This window comes from Myxine glutinosa, chromosome 2 (genome assembly GCF_964187855.1).
Source record: "Myxine glutinosa chromosome 2, kmMyxGlut1.1, whole genome shotgun sequence".
In the NCBI taxonomy this organism is placed as follows: domain Eukaryota; kingdom Metazoa; phylum Chordata; class Myxini; order Myxiniformes; family Myxinidae; genus Myxine; species Myxine glutinosa.
Genome location: NC_136262.1, coordinates 270,270,207 through 270,295,547, shown reverse-complemented (window position 1 = coordinate 270,295,547; position 25,341 = coordinate 270,270,207). Strand labels below are relative to the sequence as shown.

The 25,341-nt window shown below is 49.4% G+C and overlaps 1 protein-coding gene across 2 annotated transcripts in view; it reads left to right on the top strand.

Moving 5' to 3' along the window:
* Window positions 1-25,341, top strand: part of GNE (glucosamine (UDP-N-acetyl)-2-epimerase/N-acetylmannosamine kinase) — a 169,299-nt gene that overhangs the window by 26,646 nt on the left and 117,312 nt on the right. For both annotated transcript variants that reach the window (XM_078772556.1, XM_078772555.1), the window contains exon 7: window positions 18,305-18,434. In XM_078772556.1, the coding sequence (XP_078628682.1) occupies window positions 18,305-18,434 (130 nt within the window). The remainder of the gene's footprint in view (window positions 1-18,304; window positions 18,435-25,341) is intronic.

Sequence of the window (25,341 nt, the reverse complement as noted above, 5' to 3'; positions counted from 1 at the left end):
GTGCACGCAATGCAAGGTAATGCACACTGGGGGCACATGGGAACCAGGTGAGACAGGTACGTTCCTACCGTACGCCCCCCCCCCCCCCCCCCCCACCAGGTAACCTACATGGCCTCTCCCTTACCCCTTACTGTATCCACAAAACACAACACTACCCATAAACATCTACTTTACCAATCAACAAACGTCCCTACTGTCTTCCCCGTTCCTCCCATAAACCAAATTCGTCTTCTCTCCCTCCTAACCAATCAAATTTGCCATTTCCAACTCTCATCAAAATTTGCCATCACCAATTCATCATCAGTCCCTCCTAAGGAGGGAGAGATGGAATCACCCCAATGTCTCATCCACGTCGTGATGCGTCTCACCAATCCACACAGCAATTCTCAGTTCCTGCACACAGAACAAAGAAAACACAGGTGTGGAGTCGTCATCACCACAGGTAAGTGGCTGCGTATGGTGCGACAGGTTCATCAATCCTAACTATTTCCTAAATGACTTTAACAACTTTACACTACCCGGGGTCTTTCTCCGGCCAAACCATTGGCCCTCTTACACTATGGGTTCTAAAAACCAATTCCCATTGGCCAAACTGTGGTACTTTTCAATTTGGGGTCTCACTCCCCCGATTCATCTCCCGGTGCCCTCGCACAATTTCTGGGCTGTGGCGTGTACCTCTCCCAGCGGGTCTACCCACCTGCACACCCCCACCACTGCAGTTGCCTCCGAGCTTACCTGCTCCTTACCCTAACCTAACTACCTGGGGAAGGCCCTCTGGCGCTCTCCCCACTCGGTGCCCTCTCTGGCACTGGGCTGCCCGATCCACACCCGGGATCCTCAGGCACCCACTCACAACTACCGGCTCCCAGAGCCCACCTGCGGCCTCACCTGGCCGACATCCTCACAGTGGTGGAGTGCCCAACCAACTACACACACTAACAGGCTACACGCCCAGCCATTTCCACAACACTAATGCACCCATCCACAACACCATTCTGCAACCGCACCACAAATGCCAATATCCAACCACAATTTACCTATACCCTCTACCTAACACTTACACTACCCGCCCCGGGTACTCGTGAAAGGGGTCCACTCTTCCCCCATCCACACCTTCGCACCATGCACACCACTCCGTACCACTTACTCCAACTCTCTCCACACACCTGTACTTGCACACCTGTGCTCTCACTCTTGGTGCTGCCTGCACCCTTCTCTCCCCAAGCGCATTCGCGCTGATCCACATTACTCATTACTCACACACTGTTCCACACACCTGTCCAGTTGCACACCTGTGCAATCACACCTGTTCAATTCTCACACACACGGCATCATTTCAGCTAACTACTCCCTTCTGAAACTTGCGCTTCCCAGTCGTCCCTTTAAACTATTGCGCTCCCACGTCATTATAATCCACACTAATCTACCTGCGTCCCCACTACAGGTATCAGTCACTAACTAACTTAACGTCACCTAATGTCATCTTCGCTAGATCCCTACAATATAACCTAACCCACCCGGGCTAGTTTTCACTGCCATACACCCCATAAGCTATTGCGCATTTGCCCCACTCATGGGAAGGGTGGCAGGGATGCCAGCCTTACCCACCGGGCCCATCGCTCACTACCAATTTTGCACATCAAATTTCGACAAATCAAAAATTTGCCAATCACTACCCATCTGCCAATCACTACTGCCAATCCCTTGCCAATCATCAAATTTTGTTTTTCTTTAATTTTGGGTCCAAAACACTAACCTCATCACCCAGTCTACTCACTAATGCCTCTCGGTGCGCCAATTCCTGTCCAAAGCCCGGCTTCGTAAAGCCAAGCCATGAATGCGGGTTGTTCTGTGCCAGCGGTTGGATGCGTCCGGCACTCGGTGCAGGGACGGGGGCTTACCCGGGCCGAGATCCCACGCACCATCTCGGCGTGGAGCCATCCAATGTCCCGATCTCGACCTGCCGGACTGCCTCAACAAAAAGTGGTCGCCATGACGACCCTTTCTATCGGGCTGCCCGCTCCGCCTAGTGGAGCACGGACGCGGCCGTTCAAAGCGAGGCCCAGCACGCACCGAGGGCCCGATTCGGCTAAAAGTCGACCTAACCTCTAACCCGTTTAATGTCGATGCTTCACCTGCATGCTTACACCCCGAAGCCCGTTCCTTGCTCACACATCCAGCCGTTCCCATGCTCCTCGTACCTTTCCTTACACACCCAGGTACCCTCATTCCACTCACAGCCTTGGTCACACACCTGACCACCGAACACTTTGGCACACATTCGTTGGTCGCACACCTCACCAACACACCTCTTCGCGCCCCCTCCTCTGTCACTTCCTCTGTGACAATCACAGGTGTGCTCTCATTCGCACACCCAACCACGTGCCTCACTACCAACTCAAATGTGCCTTCCCACACACGCTCTACCATTCCAGGTGTGCATCCTTCCATTCCAGGTGTACAGCCTCGCTCACCTGTCACAACCAACTCACGCTCCGTTTCACTCTCACTACTCTCACCTCCACTCTTGACAGCGCACTCACCCTTACTCTCGACGGCACACTCTTTCCTCATGCACCCGTCCGTTACACACCTTTCTCGCGCACACCCTCCCGTTACATCCTCTGTAACACTCACCACAGGCGTACACTTCCTCGTTACATCCTCTGTAACACTCACCACAGGTGTACACTCTCTCGTTACATCCTCTGTAACACTCACCACAGGTGTACACTCTCTCGTTACTTCCTCCGTAACACTCACCACACCGCGCTTCCATGTACCCCCTCGCACACGCGCTACGACCGACTCACTCTCGCCAGCACCCTCACTCCTTGGCACGCACTTTTTCCTCACACACCCCAGAGTCGGACTTTCTTGCACACCTCCTTTTTCGCACACTGGACCTGTCGCACACTTCACCAACGGCCTCTCACGAACACCCGGGTCTATCTCGACCCCCAAGCTTCTTAAATCCCCTGGCGCATCATACGCACGACCATATTGGTCACCACTTACACCGGGTCCTCTTCCTCTTCGCTTCTCCTCCATCACCTGCGAATCCCTCATCCGGTTAATGAGCACATCATCACGATCCAAACACAGACTTTGGACCAATTCTTTTATCTCCTCTTTTATCTCCTTCTTATCCTCCCTCCGTCGCTTCTTAATTTCGCTCATCCCTTCTTCCACTTCTTCTAATTTCTGCTTCACCTCTTTTATTCCCCGGTACGTCTCCTCAAGCTCGTCCTCCAAGGCTACCTTGACCGTTTCCAGGTGCGTCCTCACCTGCCGGTCCTTCGTCTCCATTACCTCTATCACCTCGTCCAGCCTCGTCAGTCCCTCACGTACCATCTGACATTCCCTCTTCGTCGCTACCAAGTCATCTTTTAGTTCTTTCTGTGTCGCTTTTAAACCTCCTAATACCGCAGTGTTCCTTTGAACCTGCTCCACTAACTCCGTCTGTCCCACCGTCAGCTGCTCCACCTCCTGCGTCAGGTCCTCTATGCCCCCTTGTAACTTTACAGTCCCCTTTCTCACCTCCTTCTCCATGTGCTCCTTACAGCGCCTCACCTCCTCGCGCACTCCTCCGACCTCCTCACTCACTCCTCTTCTGATCTCTTCTCCCATCACTTGCATCTCCTGCCCAGATGCCACCCTCATCTGCTCCATTTCCTCCCTGTGAGCATCCAGTTTGGTTTCTACCCCCATTCTGACCCCCTCTATCTGCTGCCCCATTTGTTTAACTTCCCTTTCCGCTTGGTCCCTCATGTCCCTCAATTTGCCTTCCATACTGTTTTCTAACCCCTCTAACCCCTTTTGCATCCCTTCCATTTGATTCTCCTGGGCAGCCATTCTATTTTCTACCCCCGTTAACCCATTTCTCACCTCTTTTATCCCGTTGTCTAACCCCTCAAAATTATTGTCTAACTTCCCAAATTTCTTGTCTAACTCCTCAAAATTATTGTCTAACTTCCCAAATTTCTTGTCTAACCCCTCACCGGTACCCCTCGCTTCGTCCCTCATTACCCCCATTTGGTTTCCCATTACCCCCATTTGGTTTCCCAATCGCTCACTCTGAGCCCTCATTTCCTCCCTCATTTGCTCGCTATTCTGGGCCATAAGGGCCTTCATTTGTATGAAAAAAAGGTCCAAATTTACCAGCGGCGCTACTACGGTCGCGGGCGTGGGCGCCGTGGCCATGTGCGAGGCGCCATTTTGTGCGTCTGCTACCCTCGCTGCTTCGCTCTCCTCACGTCCCTCAATTTGGTCCTGGACCGACCCTGCCTCACTCTCGTCTAACGGAACCCAGCCGACTTGGTCTGCCATAGCGCGACTTTCAAAATTCGGGTTTTTATATTTTGTAAAACACAATCAAATTTCGCTGTTATAATTTCGAGCGCGTAAACGCGCTCCGGGTCCAATCTCACTCCTCGACACCAATTGTTACAGACACGACTTTGATGTTAGGGTGGGCCGAGCGGAATGGCCGCCGTGTCCGCACAAGTTACCCGATTATACTCGAACGTTGACTAAATCGCGCTATGCTAAATCAATGATGGAAAAGACACAACGGCTGGATTAAAACGACACGACACCAAGGGTTCAGTTCTCAAGACCTCCGGAGGAGGTTATATTAGGGCGGAAGGTCAGATTACAACGACAAGAGGGACAGCATAGAAAGACAGGCACTTAGACACACTTATCTTATTCCCTGACAGACGACAGATAAACAGGACAAAAACTGACTCACACGGGGATTGATGGCAAGGAAAGCGGGTATCGATGGCTCAAGGTGCACTCTTGGCTCAAGGACAGAATCGACCCGGTCCGGTCCAATGATGCGGGGAGGTCGCTCTCAGCGCTGGAAGGTCGCGACTTGTCTTCTTCAGTCGGGGGCGCATCTGACGTCACATCCGGTAAGTCGCTGCGTATATCCGGCGGGGAGTGACACGCCCTCGGCTCGTTAGCTCCGCCCCAGATGGAATCGGCCCGCCCTTCTTATTGGGTGCGGGGGGGGTTACCGGCTCCGCCCCTGACGAGGAGCTGACAGCCGGCCCCTTCGTGGTAACCCCGTGGAGCGCATGGGCAATGGCGGCTAACCGAGCCGGAGTGAGGACGCACACTCCCCGCGCGCGCCGTTGTTGTAGTTGTTGTAGTTGTTGTTTGGGGAAGAAGATGGGAGGAGGTATGGGAAGGTCCTAAACTCACTACTGGTGCCATATAATCACATTCTGGTGCAACGAAGAGTCAGAATTAATGGAAACGAGTCCTTAACTGACATAGACTAAGAATAACTAGCAAGATGTCCGAAAGTTGTCTACGTGAGATGCGGTGGACCTGGGCACGACATTTAATGGGGGAAAAAGGGGAAGGTCGGTTCTACAGAGTGTTATTTACAGGCCATGGGACTAGGGAATGGGGGATTGGGGATAGTTGGGGAGTATTGGGGAAATAGGGGAGTATTTACAAGCGGATATTGAGGCCAAGTCCCATATCCGCAACAATATATTGTAACGATTTTGAGAAGTGTAACGGGTTTTGAGAAGTGTAACGGGTTTTGAGGAGTGTAACAATTTTGGAGGAAGGGTAACGGATGTGAAGAGTATGGTTTTGGTATGGTAACATCCTGGTAATGTAAATAATGGTCGCAGCCGTCCTCCTAATTAATTTCATAGAACATACACGCAGGTCACGATATATCTTTTAAATAGTGTATTTCCTTATTCCATGTAGGCTAAGTATGTGTTTTCCACTAGATTGACTTTGCATTGTATCAAACAAAATAAGCGTAGGCCCTTCCAATTTCCCCAAAACCTCCCTTCCATTTGCCTTCCGCATTTTGGTCGGTTTTTCTCTTCAACCACCATTGGCCACGAGGTAAGGTTGGAGAAGAAAGGCGTGTCTCCACCTCGTCAGAAGAGGGCAGGAGTGAACCGGCCCTAACAGCCAATCAACACCGCGGTGAGTGACCCGGTAGGCGTGCCCTCGGAGCCGGCGGCTTAATTCCGCCGGAGGTGATAAAAGCGAATGTAAGGAACTGCTTGACGGAGAGGCCTTGAGAGATACGCTGGGGGATGACCTGGAAGAGGAGCGCAATCCACCGCAAGCCCTACCTACCTGCCTGCAATATCCCCTGTCGTTGGAGAGACGCGCTGAACGGAGGGAGACGGCTCCACCCCAGGAAGAGGAGCAGGTGTGCCGAGCCAGCGCGTGACGGCCGCGGATACGCGACGGAGGTTTTCCCGCCAAAACCGCGAGGGGTTGAAAGCTGCTGCCTCCGACCTTGCCTTCCTCTCAAGCAATCAACCTCGAGCCATTACCTGCCTGCAATATCCACCGTGTGAGTGTGAACGTCCTGTCCTACTCGTTTGTCTTGGGGATTAAGTAAATGAAATAGAATAAGTTAACAATGCACTGTGTGACTGCTCTTTTCCATCTATTGCTGTAAATAATATTGGTCGCTCTAAAATATTGCTTGTGTGTGTATAATAAATCTGTTCTTCCTCCAAACTCTGTCTTTCTTCTCTCTTCTTCTCTTTCGGTCGCTTTAGAGGTTTCCCAATTGAATATCTGTAGCGCGATTAGTCAACGTTCGGTTGGAATCGGGTTCTAATCGGGGAGTAACTGTTCGGACGCGGTTAAATACACCACCGCTCGGTAAAATAACATCCAAAAACCGTGTCCGTAACAATTGGTTGTCAGGAGATGGGATTCGAACCTGGGACTAAATTTATTTAGCCCAAATTTTGGACACCAATTGTGTTAGTACTATAACAATTGGTGTCGAGGAGTCGGATTCGGACCCAGGACTAAATTTGTTAGGCCCAAATTTAAAAAAAAAAATTTTGGTCAAAATTACGAGCTGCCGAAATTGTGTTGTTTTATAAAACCCGAATTTTGAGATCGCGCCATGGACAATCAAGGCGATCGGATGTCGGTGGGGGAGATAGACGGGTTAGGGGTAACCCAGGAACCAGGGGAAATGTATGTGGAAGAAAGGGAGGAGGAGAGCAATGAGGAGGCGGTTGAGGGGGTGTCAGACGCGCAAGATGGCGCTCTCGCGCACGTGGTATCAGACGCACAAAGGGGCGGCTCGCACGAGCGCGGGGTAGCCGCGCCCGCTGCGCAAATAGCGGGAATTGATGTGCGGGACCTCATGGCGCAGATTAATGCAACCATACTAATGGCAAATATGGGGCTAGAAGCAAAAATGGATGCTCAGAGTGAGCGATTAGAGGGCCAAATGGGGGTAATGGGAAACCAAATGGGGGTAATGAGGGACGAAGCGAGGGGTACCGGTGAGGGGTTAGACAATAATTTTAAGGAGTTAGACAAGAAATTTGAGGGGTTAGACAATAATTTTAAGGAGTTAGACAAGAAATTTGAGGGATTAGACAATGGGATAGAAGGGGTGAAAAATGGGTTAATGGGGGTAGAAAACAGAATGGCCGCTCAAGAGAATCAGTTAGAGGGGGTGAAAAATGGGTTAATGGGGTTAGAAAATAGGATGGAGGACAAATTGCGGGAAATGGGGGAACAATCCGCCCGGGAAATCGAACAGATGGGGAACCAGATGGAGGAAATACGAAGAGGGATGAGTGAGGAGGTCTCGGGGCTACGCGAGGAGGTAAAGCGAGGCGAAAAGCGTATCGAGAAAGAGGTGAGAAATAATACGGTAAAGTTACAGGGGGGAATAGAAGATCTGACGAAAGGAGTAGAACAGCTGACGGTGGGACAAAAAGAACTAGCGGACCAAGTGGAAAAGAACACTGCAATCATCGGGGGTTTAAAAGCAACACAAAAGGACATTAAAAATGAATTAATAGCGACACAAAAGGAATGTCAAATGGTACATGAGGGATTGACGAAGAGGTTGGAAGAGGTGACAGAAGTAATGGAGACGAAGGACCGGGAGGTAAGGACGCACATAGAAACGGTTAAAGTAGCAATGGAGGAAGAAATCGAGGGGGCGCACCGGGAGCTGAAAGAGGTAAAGGAAAAATTAGAGGAGGTGGAAGAAGGGGTGAGTGAAATTAAGAAGAGACGGAGGGAAGCTAAGAGGGAGATAAAGGAGGAAGTCATGGAATATGTACAAGGTCTGTGTTCAAATCATGATGCGGTGCTCACTAACCAAATAAAAAGTTTGCAGGTGGCGGAGGAGGTGCGACGAGGTACGGAGGTGAGTGGCAATGTACATGATGTGAGGGGAGATTCAGTCGGCTTGGGGATTGGTTTGGATCCGGGTGTTCGTGAAAGGCCGTTGGTGAAGTGTGTGACAGGTCAGGTGTGTGAAAAAAGAGGTGTGCGAGAATGTCCGACCATGGGGTGTGTGAGGAAAAAGTGCACGCCGAGGAGTGAGTGTGCCGTCAGGAGTGAGCCGGTCGGAGCGCGTGTGCGAGGGGGTACATGGAAGCGCGGTGTGGTGAGTGTTACGGAGGAAGTAACGAGAGAGTGTACACCTGTGGTGAGTGTTACAGAGGATGTAACGAGAGAGTGTACACCTGTGGTGAGTGTTACGGAGGAAGTAACGAGAGAGTGTACACCTGTGGTGAGTGTTACAGAGGATGTAACGAGAGAGTGTACACCTGTGGTGAGTGTTACAGAGGATGTAACGAGAAAGTGTACGTCTGTGGTGAGTGTTACGGAGGAAGTAACGAGAGAGTGTACACCTGTGGTGAGTGTTACAGAGGGTGTAACGGGAGAGTGTGCGCGAGAAAGGTGTGTAACGGACGGGTGCATGAGGAAAGAGTGTGCCGTCGAAAGTAAGGGTGAGTGCGCTGTCAAGAATGGAGGTGAGAGTATTGAGAGTGACAAGGAGAGTGAGTTGGTTGTGACAGGTGAGCGAGGATGTACACCTGGGATGGAAGGATGCACACCTGGAATGGTAGAGCGTGTGTGGGAAGGCACATTTGAGTTGGTAGTGAGGCACGTGGTTGGGTGTGCGAATGAGAGCACACCTGTGATTGTCACAGAGGAGGTGACCGAGGAGGGGGCGCGAAGCGGTGTATTGGTGAGGTGTGCGAGCAACGAATGTGTGCCAAAGTGTTCGGTGGTCAGGTGTGTGACCAAGTCGGTGAGCGGAGTGAGTGTACCGAGGTGTGAAAGAAAAGGTACGAGGAGAATGGGAACGGCTGCATGTATGAGCAAGAAAGAGGTAGCGTATGCATGTAAGCCTGCAGGTGAAGCGTCGACGGTAACCGGGTTAAAGGTTAGGTCGACTTTTAGCCGGATCGGGCCCTCGGTGCGTGCCGGGCTTCGCGTGCCGCGAGAACCAGCGGAGATCCGAGCCACGGCGGGTTCGAAAGGACCGCCGTGCGCGATCCACGCTGGGCCTCGCGTGGAGCGGCCGCGTCCGGGCTCCACAAGGCGGAGCGGGCAGCTCGATAGGAAGGGTCGTCATGGCGACCACTTTCTATTGAGACGTGCCGGCAGGTCGAGATCGGGACATTGGATGGCTTCACGCCGAGGTGATGCGTGGGATCTCGGCCCGGGTAAGCCCCCGCCCCTGCCCCGAATGCGGGACGCATCCAGCCGCCAGCACAAAAGAATCCGCGTTCAGTGCTCGGCTGTACGAAGCCGGGCTGTAGATGTGAATTGGCGCACCGAGAGGATGTAATAAGTAGACGGGTGATGGTGATAGTGATAGTGATTTAAAACGAAATTTAGAAAAGTGAATAGAATTGGCAGTAAATGGAAAATTTTTGAATTGTTGGATTTGGACGAGCGAAATTGGTAGTGAGAGACCCCCGATGTGGTGGGATGGCAAATCCACCATCCCTCACAGGGGGGGCAAAGGAGCAATAGCTTATGGGGTGTATGGCAGTGAAAACTAGCCCGGGTGGGTTAGGTTATATTGATAGGGCCCTCGAAGATGACATTAGGTAACGTTAAGGTTAGTTAGTGACTGATACCTGTAGTGGGGACGCAGGTAGATTAGTATGGATGATAATGACGTGGGAGCGCAATAGTTTAAAGGGACGACTGGGAAGCGCAAGTTTCAGAGGGGAGTAGTTAGCTGAGATGATGCCGTGTGTGTGAGGATTGAACAGGTGAGAATGGAGCAGGTGTGATTGCACAGGTGTGCAACTGAACAGGTGTGTGGAGCAGTGTATGAGGGAGTAGTGGTGATTGCGTGTTGTGTTGACCAAATGGTCCAGGAAGAAAGGAGGGTGCAGGTGGCACCAGGTATGATTGCACAGGTGTGCAACGACAGGTGAATGAAGAACAGGTGTATGTGGCTGTGTGGAATAAATGGTAGTGTGGAATATCTGGAGTATTGGAATGGATGGTCGTGGAGTGAGTATGGTGGAAATTGTGGAGTGGAGTGGATGGTGCGAAGGTGTGAATGGGGGAAGAGTGGACCCCCATCACGGATACCCGGGGCGGGTAGTGTAAGTGTTAGGTAGAGGGTATAGGTAAATTGTGGTTGGATATTGGCATCTGTGGTGCGAGTGGAAGAATGGTCTTTGGATGGGTGCATTAGTGTTGTGGAAATGGCTGGGCGTGTAGCCTGTTAGTGTGTGTAGTTGGTTTGGGCACTCCACCACTGTGAGGATGTCGGCCAGGTGAGGCCGCAGGTGGGCTCTGGGAGCCGGTAGTAGTTGTTGTGGATGGGGCCCGAGGATCCGGAGGACGGACCCGGGTAGCCCAGTGCCAGAGGGCACCATGGGGTGACAGAGCCAGGAGAGGGGCTGCCCCCAGTTAGATAGGTTAGGGTGAGGAGCTAGGTAAGCTCGGGTGGCAACTACAGTGGTGGAGGTGTGCAGGTGGGTAGACCTGTTGGGAGAGCTACACGTCGCGGCCCAGAAATTGTGCGAGGGCACCGGGAGATGAATCGGGGGAGTGAGACCCCAAATTGAAAAGCACCACAGTTTGGCCAATGGGAATTGGGTTTTAGAACCCATAGTGTAAGAGGGCCAATGGTTTGGCCGGAGAAAGACCCCGGGTAGTGTAAAGTGTGTTAAAGTCATTTAGAGGATAGTTAGGATGAAGGATCTCCTCGCACCATCTGCACCCACTCACCTGAGGTGACAGGTACTCCACACCATGCCATGTTTGATTATTTTTTACTGTGCAAATGTTTGGGTTGTGAGACGCATCATGAAGTGGGTGTGACATTGTGCGTAATTCCATCTCTCCCTCCTTTTGAGGATTGATGATGAATTGATGATGGCAAATTTTGAAGTAGAGGGATTGTGGTGACGAATTTGGTATAAGGGAAATATGGGGAAGACGTGACAGTAGTGACGAATTTGTAAATGGGTAGATTTTGTAAATATGGGGTAAGAGCAAGGGTAGTGTAGGTGACAGGGGGGTGACGTACGGTAGGGACGAGCTTTCTCACTTCGCCCTCCGTACGCATTTCACCTTGCATTGCCTTGTTTGACGTGTACCCTTGTGACCTTACCCCTCGCTCAATTGTCTTTCTTTTGTCTCCCACATGACCTGTGCGCCATTGGGTGCCGAGGGGAGCGTGCGTGAGGTGGCCATTGTGCGCCCGAGATTCCCAGAACCAGCACGCATTGCGTTGATGTACCACTTTATGGACCGCTGTTCGGCGGCCAAGTACCACTTGATGGACCCCAGGTTCTGGGGCAGAGCACCTCTGTTGGAGACCGGCCATAGTGGCCAGGGAATCTTGCTTGCGGACCTCGGTAAGGTGGCACCTATGCCAAACAGGTGGACCACCCTTAGTTGGCCCCTGAGGCCCTAAATAATAATAAAAAACGAACACAAGTTGTGCTTTTTATTATGTCCAAATAGGCCGCATGAAGCCAGAAGACGTCAGGAAGAACATCGGCCCAGCAGACGAGGAGAAGACCACCACCAGTTGTTTTGTTGTGTTTATTATGAACCATGGTGACTGCGCACCGAGTGGTGCTTTGTGGTGCTTTTGGTGCTTTTGGGTGCTTTGGTGGTATTGGTACTGGTGCATCGATGCAATGCGTGCTGTCTCCTCCCTCCCAACAGGAATTTCTTTCTCTTGTTCCCTAAAAAGAAAAGAAAAAAAAACACACAGGTCCTGGGTTGCGTTGTAAATAAGAAATCACGTCATTGTAAATAATGCTGTTCTCCCCTATGGGCCGGTGCTCCTGCCTCACACCTAGCCCGGCTTCACGCTGTTGAAACCAAAGCTTTCAGAATTATTGGAATCTCCCGCGATGAAGCTATCTCTGAGGGCCTTTCACTCACTCACCGCAGGCAGGTAGGTGGTCTTTCTGTCTTCTACCGACTCCTCTCCGGCCTTGCACCCCCAGCTCTCTCTGTGCTCTGTCCCCCAAATATTCCTACAGGTCGCACAAGATCTGCCAGCAACCCTCTGATGGTTAAACTGCCGAAATCTCGGCTCTCCGCTCACCTTCACTCTTTCATTCCTCTTTTCTCCCGCCTCTGGAACAAACTCCCTCACTCCCTTCAATCCCACTCCTCCCTCCAGGTCTTTAAAACAGCTGTTCACCACCATCTCTTATCTTCCCCCATCCAAAACCTTGATCTTTTCTACCCCTGCTAATTCACCCCAGATCCACCTTGTTTGAAATTCCAACTTCTTTCCTGGAAGTCCTGGCAGTGTCCATATGTTTTATACCTCTCCCACTGCCCCCTTCCCACGCCCCCCCCCCCCAAAGCCCTCGCCCTCTCTCAGATCTCTCGATGTCTCCATGTCTCTCGGTCCCTGCTCTCAAATGTTGTGTTTGTGTCCTTCCCCCTCTCTCCCCATCTTGTCTACCGCTCCCTATGTTATGTTTTATGTGTCGGTTTGTCTTTCTGTGTGTTCATGTGATTAATGTTCGCTCTTTCACGAGCCTCGATATTGTATACAAAAAAAAAAAAAAAAAAAAAAAAAAAAAAAAAAAAAAAAAAAAAAAAAAAAAATGCTCCCCACCGTAAATGTATAGTTTCAGAATAATTCCGTAATTCGGTTAGCTGTGGGCTTGAGTCTGTTAGACAGGATGCAATGCAATAGGGGGACATACTTATTTGTGTTTTAAAATTGTCACACTCAGGGTCAGGTTAATTGTAGAGGGAATTACACCTACATGTCACACTCAGTTAAGTCTAGTAGGCCCGAGGACATGCCTGAAGAAAGGAGGGTGCAGTGTAACGATTTTGAGAAGTGTAACGGGTTTTGAGAAGTGTAACGGGTTTTGAGGAGTGTAACAATTTTGGAGGAAGGGTAACGGATGTGAAGAGTATGGTTTTGGTATGGTAACATCCTGGTAATGTAAATAATGGTCGCAGCCGTCCTCCTAATTAATTTCATAGAACATACACGCAGGTCACGATATATCTTTTAAATAGTGTATTTCCTTATTCCATGTAGGCTAAGTATGTGTTTTCCACTAGATTGACTTTGCATTGTATCAAACAAAATAAGCGTAGGCCCTTCCAATTTCCCCAAAACCTCCCTTCCATTTGCCTTCCGCATTTTGGTCGGTTTTTCTCTTCAACCACCATTGGCCACGAGGTAAGGTTGGAGAAGAAAGGCGTGTCTCCACCTCGTCAGAAGAGGGCAGGAGTGAACCGGCCCTAACAGCCAATCAACACCGCGGTGAGTGACCCGGTAGGCGTGCCCTCGGAGCCGGCGGCTTAATTCCGCCGGAGGTGATAAAAGCGAATGTAAGGAACTGCTTGACGGAGAGGCCTTGAGAGATACGCTGGGGGATGACCTGGAAGAGGAGCGCAATCCACCGCAAGCCCTACCTACCTGCCTGCAATATCCCCTGTCGTTGGAGAGACGCGCTGAACGGAGGGAGACGGCTCCACCCCAGGAAGAGGAGCAGGTGTGCCGAGCCAGCGCGTGACGGCCGCGGATACGCGACGGAGGTTTTCCCGCCAAAACCGCGAGGGGTTGAAAGCTGCTGCCTCCGACCTTGCCTTCCTCTCAAGCAATCAACCTCGAGCCATTACCTGCCTGCAATATCCACCGTGTGAGTGTGAACGTCCTGTCCTACTCGTTTGTCTTGGGGATTAAGTAAATGAAATAGAATAAGTTAACAATGCACTGTGTGACTGCTCTTTTCCATCTATTGCTGTAAATAATATTGGTCGCTCTAAAATATTGCTTGTGTGTGTATAATAAATCTGTTCTTCCTCCAAACTCTGTCTTTCTTCTCTCTTCTTCTCTTTCGGTCGCTTTAGAGGTTTCCCAATTGAATATCTGTAGCGCGATTAGTCAACGTTCGGTTGGAATCGGGTTCTAATCGGGGAGTAACTGTTCGGACGCGGTTAAATACACCACCGCTCGGTAAAATAACATCCAAAAACCGTGTCCGTAACAATATATATATATATATATATATATATATATATATATATATATATATATATATATATATATATATATATATATATATATATATATATATATATATATATATATATATATATATATATATATATATATATATATATACACACACATGTGTGTATATGTGTATATATATATGTGTATGTATATGTGTATGTATGTGTCTGTATATGTATATACAGACTTGGCATTTAATATGGAAGTTTTTTTTTTTTCTTGACTTGGGTTTTGTTTCTGAACTCAGTATATCAATCTGGTGAGTTTCTTTTACGCTTCGGTGATTTCTTTTTTTAAAGAACCATGTCACTGATTGTCTGTCGCAGCAAGAAGTCAACAACAGGATTATATCACAGGTGGCGTGACAAAATGTACGGACAGGTACATTTGACGATTGGCTTCACAATTGGGTATATAAGGGTTGTTGCATTCTGTATGAGTGGAAAACAACTGCTGCACGTCTACAAAAGTTATTGCTGCTTCCTCTGGAGATGGTCCGTCAACTCGACAATGCTGTTTGTCATGGAGTGGTGGCTTTACGAAATTCCGGCATGAAACAGCATGCTATTGTTCGGCAGTATGGCATCACTCAAAGTCAGGTGTCAAAGATCCCGAAACGAAATGCTCAGAGGGGTGTCCCTACTCCAATATCGAGGCCAGGACGTCCCCGCAGAACCACAAGGAGGGATGATCGCCAGCTGCACCGGTTAGTCCACAATGGCCGTACCAAGTCAGCTAATCGGCTTAGGGCTGAGTGGCAGCAACTGACAAATGTGCCTGTATCCAGAAGGCTGGTCAACCAACGACTGGTTCAAGCAGGCTATCGTGCCAGGCGTCCCCTGGGAAAGCCACGCCTGGCAAGACAACACCGCCAGCGCCGATTGCAGTGGGCCAGAGAGCACCGTCAATGGCAGCCAGGACACTGGAATCACGTGATCTTCAGTGACGAGTCTTGATTTCTGGTCTATCGTCAAGATGGCCATGTCCGAGCTGACAAGTGCATGAAGCCTACAACGAAGATTGTATAGTGCCAAGAGTCCAAGCTGGAGGTGGTGGGGTGACCGTTTGGGATGCTTTTCATACAGGGGGCAAAACTGACCTGGTTGTTCTGAATGGAAACCTGAACCAGTTCAAGTACAGGGCCATTCTGGAAGAAACGTTGCTTCCATTTGCTCGTGCAGCCTTTCGAGGAAACTTTGTCATCCAAGATGACAATGCACGGCCTCATCGTGCTCGCATGATCCAACAATTTCTTGCTGACCGTGGTGTAGAGCATATGGAGTGGCCTGCCATGTCCCCGGATATGAATCCGATAGAGAACTTGTGGGCAGAATTAACGCGTCAAATTGACAACTTGGACCAGCAGCCTGCCTCTGTGCGTGAATTGCAGCAGGCTATTGTCACTGCATGGCAAGCGATTCCTGCCCAAGCCTTGGCAAATCTCGTGAACTGCATTCCTCAACGTGTACGTGCTCTCCTGAATGCTCGTGGGGATTGCACGACGTACTGAACTGTAATTTTACTGTCCGTAATCGTAGTCGTAATTTAACTTTTGTTTTTGTTATAAAAAATTTGGCTAATGTGCAAAATAAATAAATGCTTCTGGAAAACGTACAGAAGTTTAACACAGTACTGTCTGTGAATTGAGTTCAATATCAGTTTACATCACTTTCAATGATCAATTTATTTGCTTCAAAATGTCAAATGTGGTTTTTGTTTCTTTTAAAGGCTCCATTAACAAAATCTAGAATAATTTCAACATAATTCCAATGAACTTTTGGTTCTAAGTCAACTTGAAAAGTAAGTTCACCCCCACAAAAAAAATATTCCATATTAAATGCCAATTCTGTATATGTATGTATATATATATGTATGTATATGTATATGTATGTTTATATATGTATGTGTATATGTATGTATATGTATGTATATGTATTTGTATATGTATGTATATATATATGTATATGTATATATATATTGTTGCGGTTCTCTCGCCGGCCTTCTCCTCTTATCAAGGGAGGATTAATCCCCTTGTCTTTACTGACCTGGTGCAAACCGAGACTATTGCGTCCCTTCCGGACAGCGCAAAATAGGGTTTCGGGACCAAATTCTCGCTCGTACCTAAGTACTCGCGCTGCCCTGGAAGCGAGGAAACAAGCCTCGCACGAACCACGTGTGGTTGGAATACGCCGAGCGGTTTGCGTACACGTGATCCGTGCAGTTAGAGATAGTGGAACCCGATTGGAGCGATCTTATTCGTGCCACGCTTGGTCAATGGAGAAATCACGGGAACGATCGAATTCAGAAGAAAGGAAGAACAAATAGGTTTAATAATTATTACCACACGGAAATCCTTACACAGTCTTACTCTTAATTCCCAAAGACAACGGGCCCGTCTGACACACTCACACGTGGATTGGAGATGGGCAGGTTGATGTTCAGGCCAAACGCGCCGGCTTGTTCGTCCAGGAACGGCCCCGTCCGGCTCTCCTCGGTCACAGCACGTCCCGCGATGATGGCAAGCAGGCGAGGACAAGGCCACGTAGCGCGTCTCTCGAGCACAGGCGGTATATCGGGGCGAACGGCAGGGAGGGCTTTTATGGCAAAGGGCGGTTACGCAGCTTCGTTCACTCGCTTGGCTGGAATGTGTAAGTTATAAACGCCCTGGCTGCACCCACGTATCTTTAGCGATAGTAAAGTTCGTACAGTGTGAGTGATGCAAGTCCTCTTCCTGCGTGTCCTCTCTCTCCTCTGCCAGTCCTGTTGAGGGCTTTGCGCATCGGGTTAAAAAGCCCCGCCCCGCGAGCCTTCTGGAACTCACCAGACTCTTCTCACCACGCCCTCTGACACAACCACCTCTGAGCCCTGATTGGCGGCTCATGCTTACCGTCATCGCCTCTGCCGCTCCCGACCTCGAAGCCGCCCCCACCTTTTTAGGCCTACCTCGTGTTAGCTCGACTAATGAACAACCAATGCTTAACAAACTGGATTGCGTCCACAGAGGTGGAATGGTTTGCCGAAGTAGGACCTATTCTCCTGTCTTTACACAACGCAGGATTAACACTGGAAAGGGCCTACTCTCACATATACTAAGACATAACTGTACTACAAATGAGGCTACATGTTGCACGTGTGACTATCTATGGGGGGCAAACCTTTAACCTTTATGAAGCTCATTGGACAAATCTCAAAACCGTAGCAATATGTATATATATATATATATTTGAGGTCAACATAGGCCAAATTTCTAAAATCCTCAATTTTCATCCAATTAACTTGAAATTTGAAGAGGATGTGCATATCTGGTCACTGAATTCGACCACAAATTATATTTTAGGTAAACATAGGCCGAATTTCTAAAATCACCAATTTTCATTTGATTAACTTGAAGTTCTAAGAGGGTTTACATATATGGTCACTGAATTCAACCACCAACTATTTTTGAGGTCAACATGGACCAAAAGGTCAACATAGGCCAAGTTTTTAAAATCTTCAGTTTTCATCCGATTGACTTGAAAATTGAACAGCATATTTGCACATTGTCACTAAATAGGGAAACTAACTATTTTTGAGGTCAAAAGGTCAAAGGTCAACTCAAGGTCAACCTTCCAAAATCATTTTTCATCTGAAAAATCCTCACTTTTCTTCCTGTTGACCTGAGCTTTGATCAAGATTGTCAATTTTAATCTTGATGAAATGGACAATTTCCTGTATCAATGGAATTTTTTTTTTCTTGGGGGTGGGGGCAGATTTTGCAAGTATCGTGCTCCGCATGACGTCGTCTTGTTTGTTTATTAATATTATATATATATATATATTAGTATTTTCAAAGTTGAACGAGAGAAAGAAAAAGCTATTCTATTAATACAGAACCATGATAATGTGTACACCATTTAAAATATACTTGACCTCAAAGTTCCTGTTGAGAATGCGTTAAAATATTTATCTAATCAACAAATGGGGAAAAAAATATTTTCCTGTTTTTTGCCTTCACAGGGAGAAATAGTTACCAAATGTGTGTATTCAAATCCCCGGACGTACGAGGAACGCATCAAGGTTTTACTAAATGCATGCGTGGAAGTTGCATCCGAAGCTGTTAAATACAACTGTCGCATTTTGGGTGTTGGTGAGTGCATTTTAACATTGTCGGTGTCACACTAAATGTAAACAGTATTTTCGTAACTGAACTGATTAGTTTTGTGCAAATGATTTTGAAGACGTTAGTGATTTTTTTTTTTTTTTTTTTTTTTGCATGTTGTTCTCGCACACACACACACTCACTCACTCACTCACTCACACAAGATGGCGTCGAAAAAGCCAGCATGTAATATCCTCATCACGCCATCTCTCTTGGGCTCACCGCTTGTACCCGCTGATGGTGACCCCAAAGTCATGACCCTGGCGATGGGGCAGAGGAGAGAGGGAGCTGGTGGTGTGAATGGGAAGGAGAGACTCTCACTGGGAAGTGCAGATGGGGCCAGATATGAAGCGCGAGTCCATGGAAGGCCTACGTGTCCCTGAGTCGACGCTCCGAAGCTGTGTCAACGGGGGAATGTGTGGAGCCCTGGCAGTCGATGGGAGAGTTGAGGACGACGTGGCTGGTAATTTGAGCTGAACAGTGAGGATGGTCAAGGAGCGGATACAAAGCCCGACAGGAGGCAAATGTGAAATGAAGACCTGCGTGCTCTGCAGATGATGCTCTCAGGCAGTACGTATCTCAGTAGGATATGACAAAGAATTGACAGGGAGGGAGAAGCTCAGAAGGGCATGGAAAAATGCTTCACCGATGGGTGAAATGGGCCTGGAGCCCTTACCGTTGATCGCGTATCGGACATGCTACCTGCATGTCTCGGCCTCAGATGAACATAATTTCTGAGGTGAGAAACTTCTCCCGATAGACGAAGGCATGGTGAAGGAAGGGGAGTGGAAGGGGAAAAATCTGAAACGGAGCTGGGTGAGTGAGAAATTGCCGATGTGCCTGGGAGAAAATGGGGAAGGGCCGGGGAAAGGGAAAAGTCTTCGACAAATGAAACGTGTTGGAAATGAAGGAAAATAAAATGAATTATGTGGCACAGACCCTTATATTTAGTCTGTATGGTGGCACTGAGCAGGCAGAATGCTCGCTGCAAAGAATGAAACCCCCACCGCACCTCCTCAAGTGAGAAGACCAACTTATAAGGGGACCAGGATTTGCACAAAGCCAAGAGGCTGTGGAGTGCTACCTGTCTCAAAAATGAAGCTCAACAAAAGGAACCTCAGAAACGAACGTTGGAACATAGAGGAGAAGGAGGCCATTTACGACTGTAAAGTCTATTCAAGACATGCAGAGTGGGGGATGGCTGGTAGGGGAGCTAGATTCATGGACTAGCTGAAGAAGACCAGATTGCCACCAGAGCAGTGATGGTGCCATCCAACAAATTTGAAAGAGTTGCGTCAACGGCAGGTAAATTCTGAAATAAAAATAAAATAAGAGATAAACGTCAAGGCCAGAACCCAAGCAGAAGAAAATGTGAGAAGGATGGGAGCTGACTGCTCGCCAGGGGGTGGAGAGAGGGATGGTGGGAAAGAGGCCACAATGGATTGTGGGAAAGGGCTGCACGATGAAGCAAGGATTTGGAATGTGGAGTATCACTGGGGACCCAGCGGCAAAGACTAGGTGAGACCGGGAGAGGAGACACAGACAAACCATAATGGGGAGGGGGAACAGACTCGACGTCCAGTTGTGGACCGAGTGAAAACACCTACACAGTCGCAGGAGATGAAAACGAGAATAGCAGATGACAACAGGCAGAAGAACAGAGGGGAACAAAGGTGAAGGAGAGATGATGAAGACCAGTGAAGATTGGAAGAAGAGCTGGCAAACAAAATGGTGGAGATGAGAGTGACACCATTCGGGGAAAGACCACAACTATACAAGATAGGAAACGACCTATGGATAAAAATTCTGCTTGGGAGAACGAACAAAGCACTCAAGAGATTGGTACCAAAATCATCCCGATTAAAGGAACTCGACATCGTGAACTTTGCAGCGGCACAACTTGTACAAGAAAAAATAACAAGAAAACAACACCACATGGGGGGATGGGGTGGGAGAGGTACAGAACACATGGACACTGCTTTGGCTTCAAGGAAAGAAGTTGGTATTTCAAAAAAGTGGATCTGGGGTGAATTAACAGGGGTAGAAAAGATAAAGGTTTTGGATGGGGAAAGATGATTGATGGTGGTGAACAGCTGTTTTAAAGACTTGGAAGGAGGAGTGGGATTGAAGAGAGTAAGGGAGTTTGTTCTAGAGGCGGGAGAAAAGAGGAATGCATGAGTGAAGGTGAGCAGAGAGTCTAGATTGCGGCAGTTTGACCAGAAGAGGGTTGCTGGCAGATCTTGTGTGACCTGTCGGAATATTTGGGGGACAGAGCACAGACAGAGCTGGGGGAGCTCGGCCGGAGAGGAATCGGTAGAAGACAAAGTCCACCAACCTGCCTGCGGTGAGTAAGTGAAAGGCCCTCAGTTAGCTTCGTCGCGGGAGATTCCAATGATTCTGAAAGCTTTGGTTTCAACAGCGTGAAGCCGAGCTAGGTGTGAGGCAGGAGCACCAGCCCAGAGGGGGGAACAGTATACCATTGAGCTGCGGATTAAAGCCTTGTGTGTGGTGAGGAGCTCAGGTGTGCCACGGAAGGACTTCGCGCGACGGAGGATGCCCAGTCGGTGTCTGGCTTTGGAGGCCAGCTTGGAAATATCGTTTTCCCAGGAAAGATCATGGCAGATAGTGAGACCCAAAAGCTTGAGCGACAGAACTTCCTGGAGAGGTTGTTGAGAAAGTGGATGGGAGGGTTTTCCAGTCGGTCTTTTCGGAGAGACAAAGTGAGTGTGAGATTTGTCAGGATTGAAAGGCATGTTCCACTTGTTTTACTAATCTGTGATTTTGTCCAGATCTGGAGACCGTGAGGAGGCTGCAGACTGCCAATCTGAGGGATGAGGTATGGAGCAGAGAGTGGAGTCATCAGCAAAGAGATAGAGAGGATTTTCCAGAGAGTCGGAGAGATCATTGATGAAGACCAGAAATAGCACAGGGCCCAGAACACTACCTTGGGGAACTCCAGCCAGAACAGGAAGGGGAGATGAGAGAAACCCATTCAGGGCCACATGTTGACTATGACCAGAGAGGAAGTCCACAAGCCATGCGTGGAGATTTCCATGGATACCATAGGAGGATAGTTTGGTGAGCAGAGCGAGGTGCCAGACCGTTTCAAAGGCAGGTGATATGTCAAGGGAAACGGCTCTGATTTCCTATTTGGCATTGAGGACCTCCATCCATTGTTGAGACAGCAGAAGCAACATGCCCAGAGTAGAATAACCTGGTCTGAATCCAAATTGATGATCAGAGATCAAGCCATTATAGAAGAGGAAGGATTTGATATCCGAAGCAATGATGGATTCCATGACTTTGCTGATAATTGGGAGCAGGCCGATTGGTCTGTAGTTGCAAGGATCTGTTTTTGCACCTTTTTTGTGTAAAGCAGTAATGTTGGCTGATTTCCAAGCTGATGGCAGATGACCTTGAGCAAAAGGTGTTGAAAATTTTCTGAAAATATTTTTACCACGAACTAGGGAATCAAAAGCAGAACGAGTTTGTTCTTCCTTCGTTCTGTCCATCCGTCTGTTAAATATGAAGAAGAACCTATCTAACCCACTGTTTAATTATAAAGGTTTATAAAGGGTTCTAAAGTTGTCAGCATCTGGAAGTCCTGTAACTAGCATGGATTGCACACCTACTGCCGAACTGTAAAGCTTCCTTTGGACACGGGTGCGATTTATATAGTGTAGCCCATAAGGCAATGCCGTCTGGAACAGCGTTTGTCTGTCCGTCCGGTGTACTTCCGTCCGGAGAGAGTCGCCGCTATCGCATGATCCGAGGCATCACTCTCTAAGACGAAAGATTTGCTCTCGTCGATCGTTGCCACAGCGGCGTCAGCGATGTCGGCCTTTAGGCCCCGAAAGGCAGCCAAAGCGGCAGGGTTCATGGGGAACGCTTCGCAGGCCACAAGTGGGCGGAGTTTCGCGGAGAAATTTTGCACCCACTTGGAATAATGGGCGAACAGCCCGAGAGCACGCTTCAGCGAAGCTCGATCGCCAGGAGGGGCCATATCGAGCAAAGGTCGCAGACGCTCCTTATCCGGAGCAACAGAGCCGTGGGTCACGGTGTACCCCAGGAGATCTATCTTGCGCATAGAGTAGCGACACTTGGCCTCATTCATGGTTAGGCGATACCTCTGCGCGACCTCAAGGAAGCGCTTCAGATTCGCATCATGATGCCCCTGGTCATGCCCGCAAACCGTAAGATTGTCCAGATATACAAAGACATCGGTCAAGTTCTCTTTAGTGATGAGGTCATCCATAGCCCTCTGAAAACAGGCGACCCCGTTCGTCACCACAAAAGGTAATCGGGTGAACTGGTATAACCTTTGACCCGATTCAAAGGCGGTATAGATGCGGTCAGCCCCGGAGATGGGGATCTGATGATACGCACTACGAAGATCGAGAGTGCTATAGACTGAGTACTGGGCAACCTGTCGAACCAGGGCGTCCATCCCCGGAAGGGGGTAGGCGTCCAGCTGTGTAAATCGATTAACCGTCTGAGAATAGTCGATTACCATGCGTTTGCGGTGTGCTTCACTTTGCACCACCAAGACCTGGGCTCGCCATGGCGACCGGCTGGGTTCTATGATGCCTTCCCTTAAGAGCTGGGCCGTTTCTTGCGCAATAAATTGCGCGTCAGCTCGTGAGGAGCGTCGCGATTTTACCGCCACCGGTGTGCAGTCCGTGGTCATATTGGGGAACAGCGTCAGAGGCTCGATGTCCATTCCTGCAAGAGCGCACACCGCCAGTGTGTCAGTACCCCCAAATTCCATTTCCAGACATCCATGTCGCTTCAGAAAATCATGTCCTCATAGGATATCAGCACACAAAGCAGGCAAGACCATAAGATGTACATCTGGGAATATACGTCCCTTCATCACAAGCTTCAATCGACATTCCCCTTTTGTACTGAGCCTAAGCCCTTGGGAGGTCATAAAGATCCGACGGGTTGTCCCAAGAATCGGCCAGTCATGTTTTCGCACCAGTCGATGATCGATAAAACTATCCGTGGACCCCGTGTCGGTTAAAGCCTGAGCAAAAATGCCTTCGATCATTAGTGGAATAATGGCCTGAGCAAGGCCGTGAGGTATTGAGCCATCCGAGCGAGATGATCGCGCCTCGCGTGTAGATCCAATGCCGGCTGCAGTTTTCCGGCCGTTCGAGCAGCCTCCGGAGGGCGCTCGTGCCAAGCGCGTAGTTTGCCGTGCCAAAGCAGGAGCCTGTAGTTCATACGAGCTGCCATCGGATGGCGCTCGTGTCACGCGGGAAGGGTCGAAGCCGACTGTAGTTTCACGTGCTGAAGCAAGCGTTTGTAGTTCGTGCGAGCAGCCTTCGGATGGCGCTAGAGTCGCGCGATGAGTCTCAAATCCATCATGAGACGCTCGGATTCCAGCCAAGGACGATCGCCCCGCGTTCGGTCGTGTTAGCGCCACTTGTTTTGGTGGCCCGATGTATCTCACCACGGTCGAGCGTGCAGCCAGGGGCCCACGAGGAGGTGCGCCGCTCATCAAAGCCGGGTGTGGCGCCCCGCTCCGTGCTCGGCCCGTTGGCTCGGCGATAAGCCCATTCAAGGTCGCGCGAGTTCGTTTGCCCTGCGCAGCTTTCCGACAAACTTTCGCAAAATGGCCTTTCGTAGAACACAAATGACATATCGCTTCACGAGCCGGACACGCTGACCTGGGATGTTGTCGATTCCCGCAGAAGTAACAGGTAGCGTTTCGTCCAGGTTTCGGTCCGGCAGCCGCCGCCAAGCCAGAATCTGGGTCCTCCCCCTTGGGAGCGGCCGGGGATGCCGGCAGTGATGCCGCGTCGGCTCCCGCGTCTTCGGCGGTACCACTCTACGGTCGGGCTTCACGGGAAATCCCCGCAGCGACACGTGTGTGGTCATAGGAGTTAGATTGTACCCGAGCCTCATCATACACGTGAGCCTGTCGTAGAGCCTCCGAGAATGTCAAGTCCGCATTCTCCAAAAGTCTTTGTCTAATAGTGGAAGATGTAATCCCAGAGACAAAAGAATCTCGGACAAGATCGTCCTGGACTTGCTCGTGAGTGCGTACTTCAGGAGTACTGTCTGCGAGGAGTCGACGCAGCTCTTGGGCGAAGTGGTCCAGCGACTCGTTTGGGCAGCTGACTCCGCATCGAGAGCAGATGCCGAGCATATACCACATTTCGTTTCTTAATGTAAATGCGTTTCAGCTCCGTCACAGCTTCGTTGTATGTTGTCCATTCCTCGATTCCCCTGTAGCCATTGTGGTGAACTTTGGTCTGAAGTACGTCTAGTTTCGTCTCATCAGTGACGGGCATCCTGGGCTTTGAACTGATTTTCCAGTGTCTTGAGCCAATGCGTTAACTCCGCGCCCGCATCCGCAGCTTGTGGGTCGGCGGAGAATTGCGGCACATTGATCATCCGGTGCCCCGCCATGTCTGCCTCTTGTTCTCGAGTGGACGACAAGATCTTGATTGAAATTAGGTGTTGTGAAAATCGAGCAGTTCCACAACTTTGTCCCATAGGTAGGTTTAATTTCAATCAGATCTCTGACATCATCCTGTAAAATACAATCATGCAATACACATATCAGGATCTTGGCATCATATAGAAAGTAACGGTGATATTAGTCAAAGCAAGCTAGCCTAGAATATCAGCGGGTATGTCCCGTCCAAATCTACATGTCATAGAATAATGTCGCAGGAGTGGCCCTTGGGTCGCAGTCGTCCGAGGTCTTATAGACGCCGCACAGCGGTTTAAGTGAGCATCACACCTGGGTTCAACTTTGATCCATTTTCACTGCACATGTCTCTTCTGCCGGCATTTTGTGGGTTTATTCCTTTTAAAATTAGTTTTCTCTGCAACCGCTGGTCCATTTGACACAATTTTTGCCATAGATGCGCCTCCTATGGAA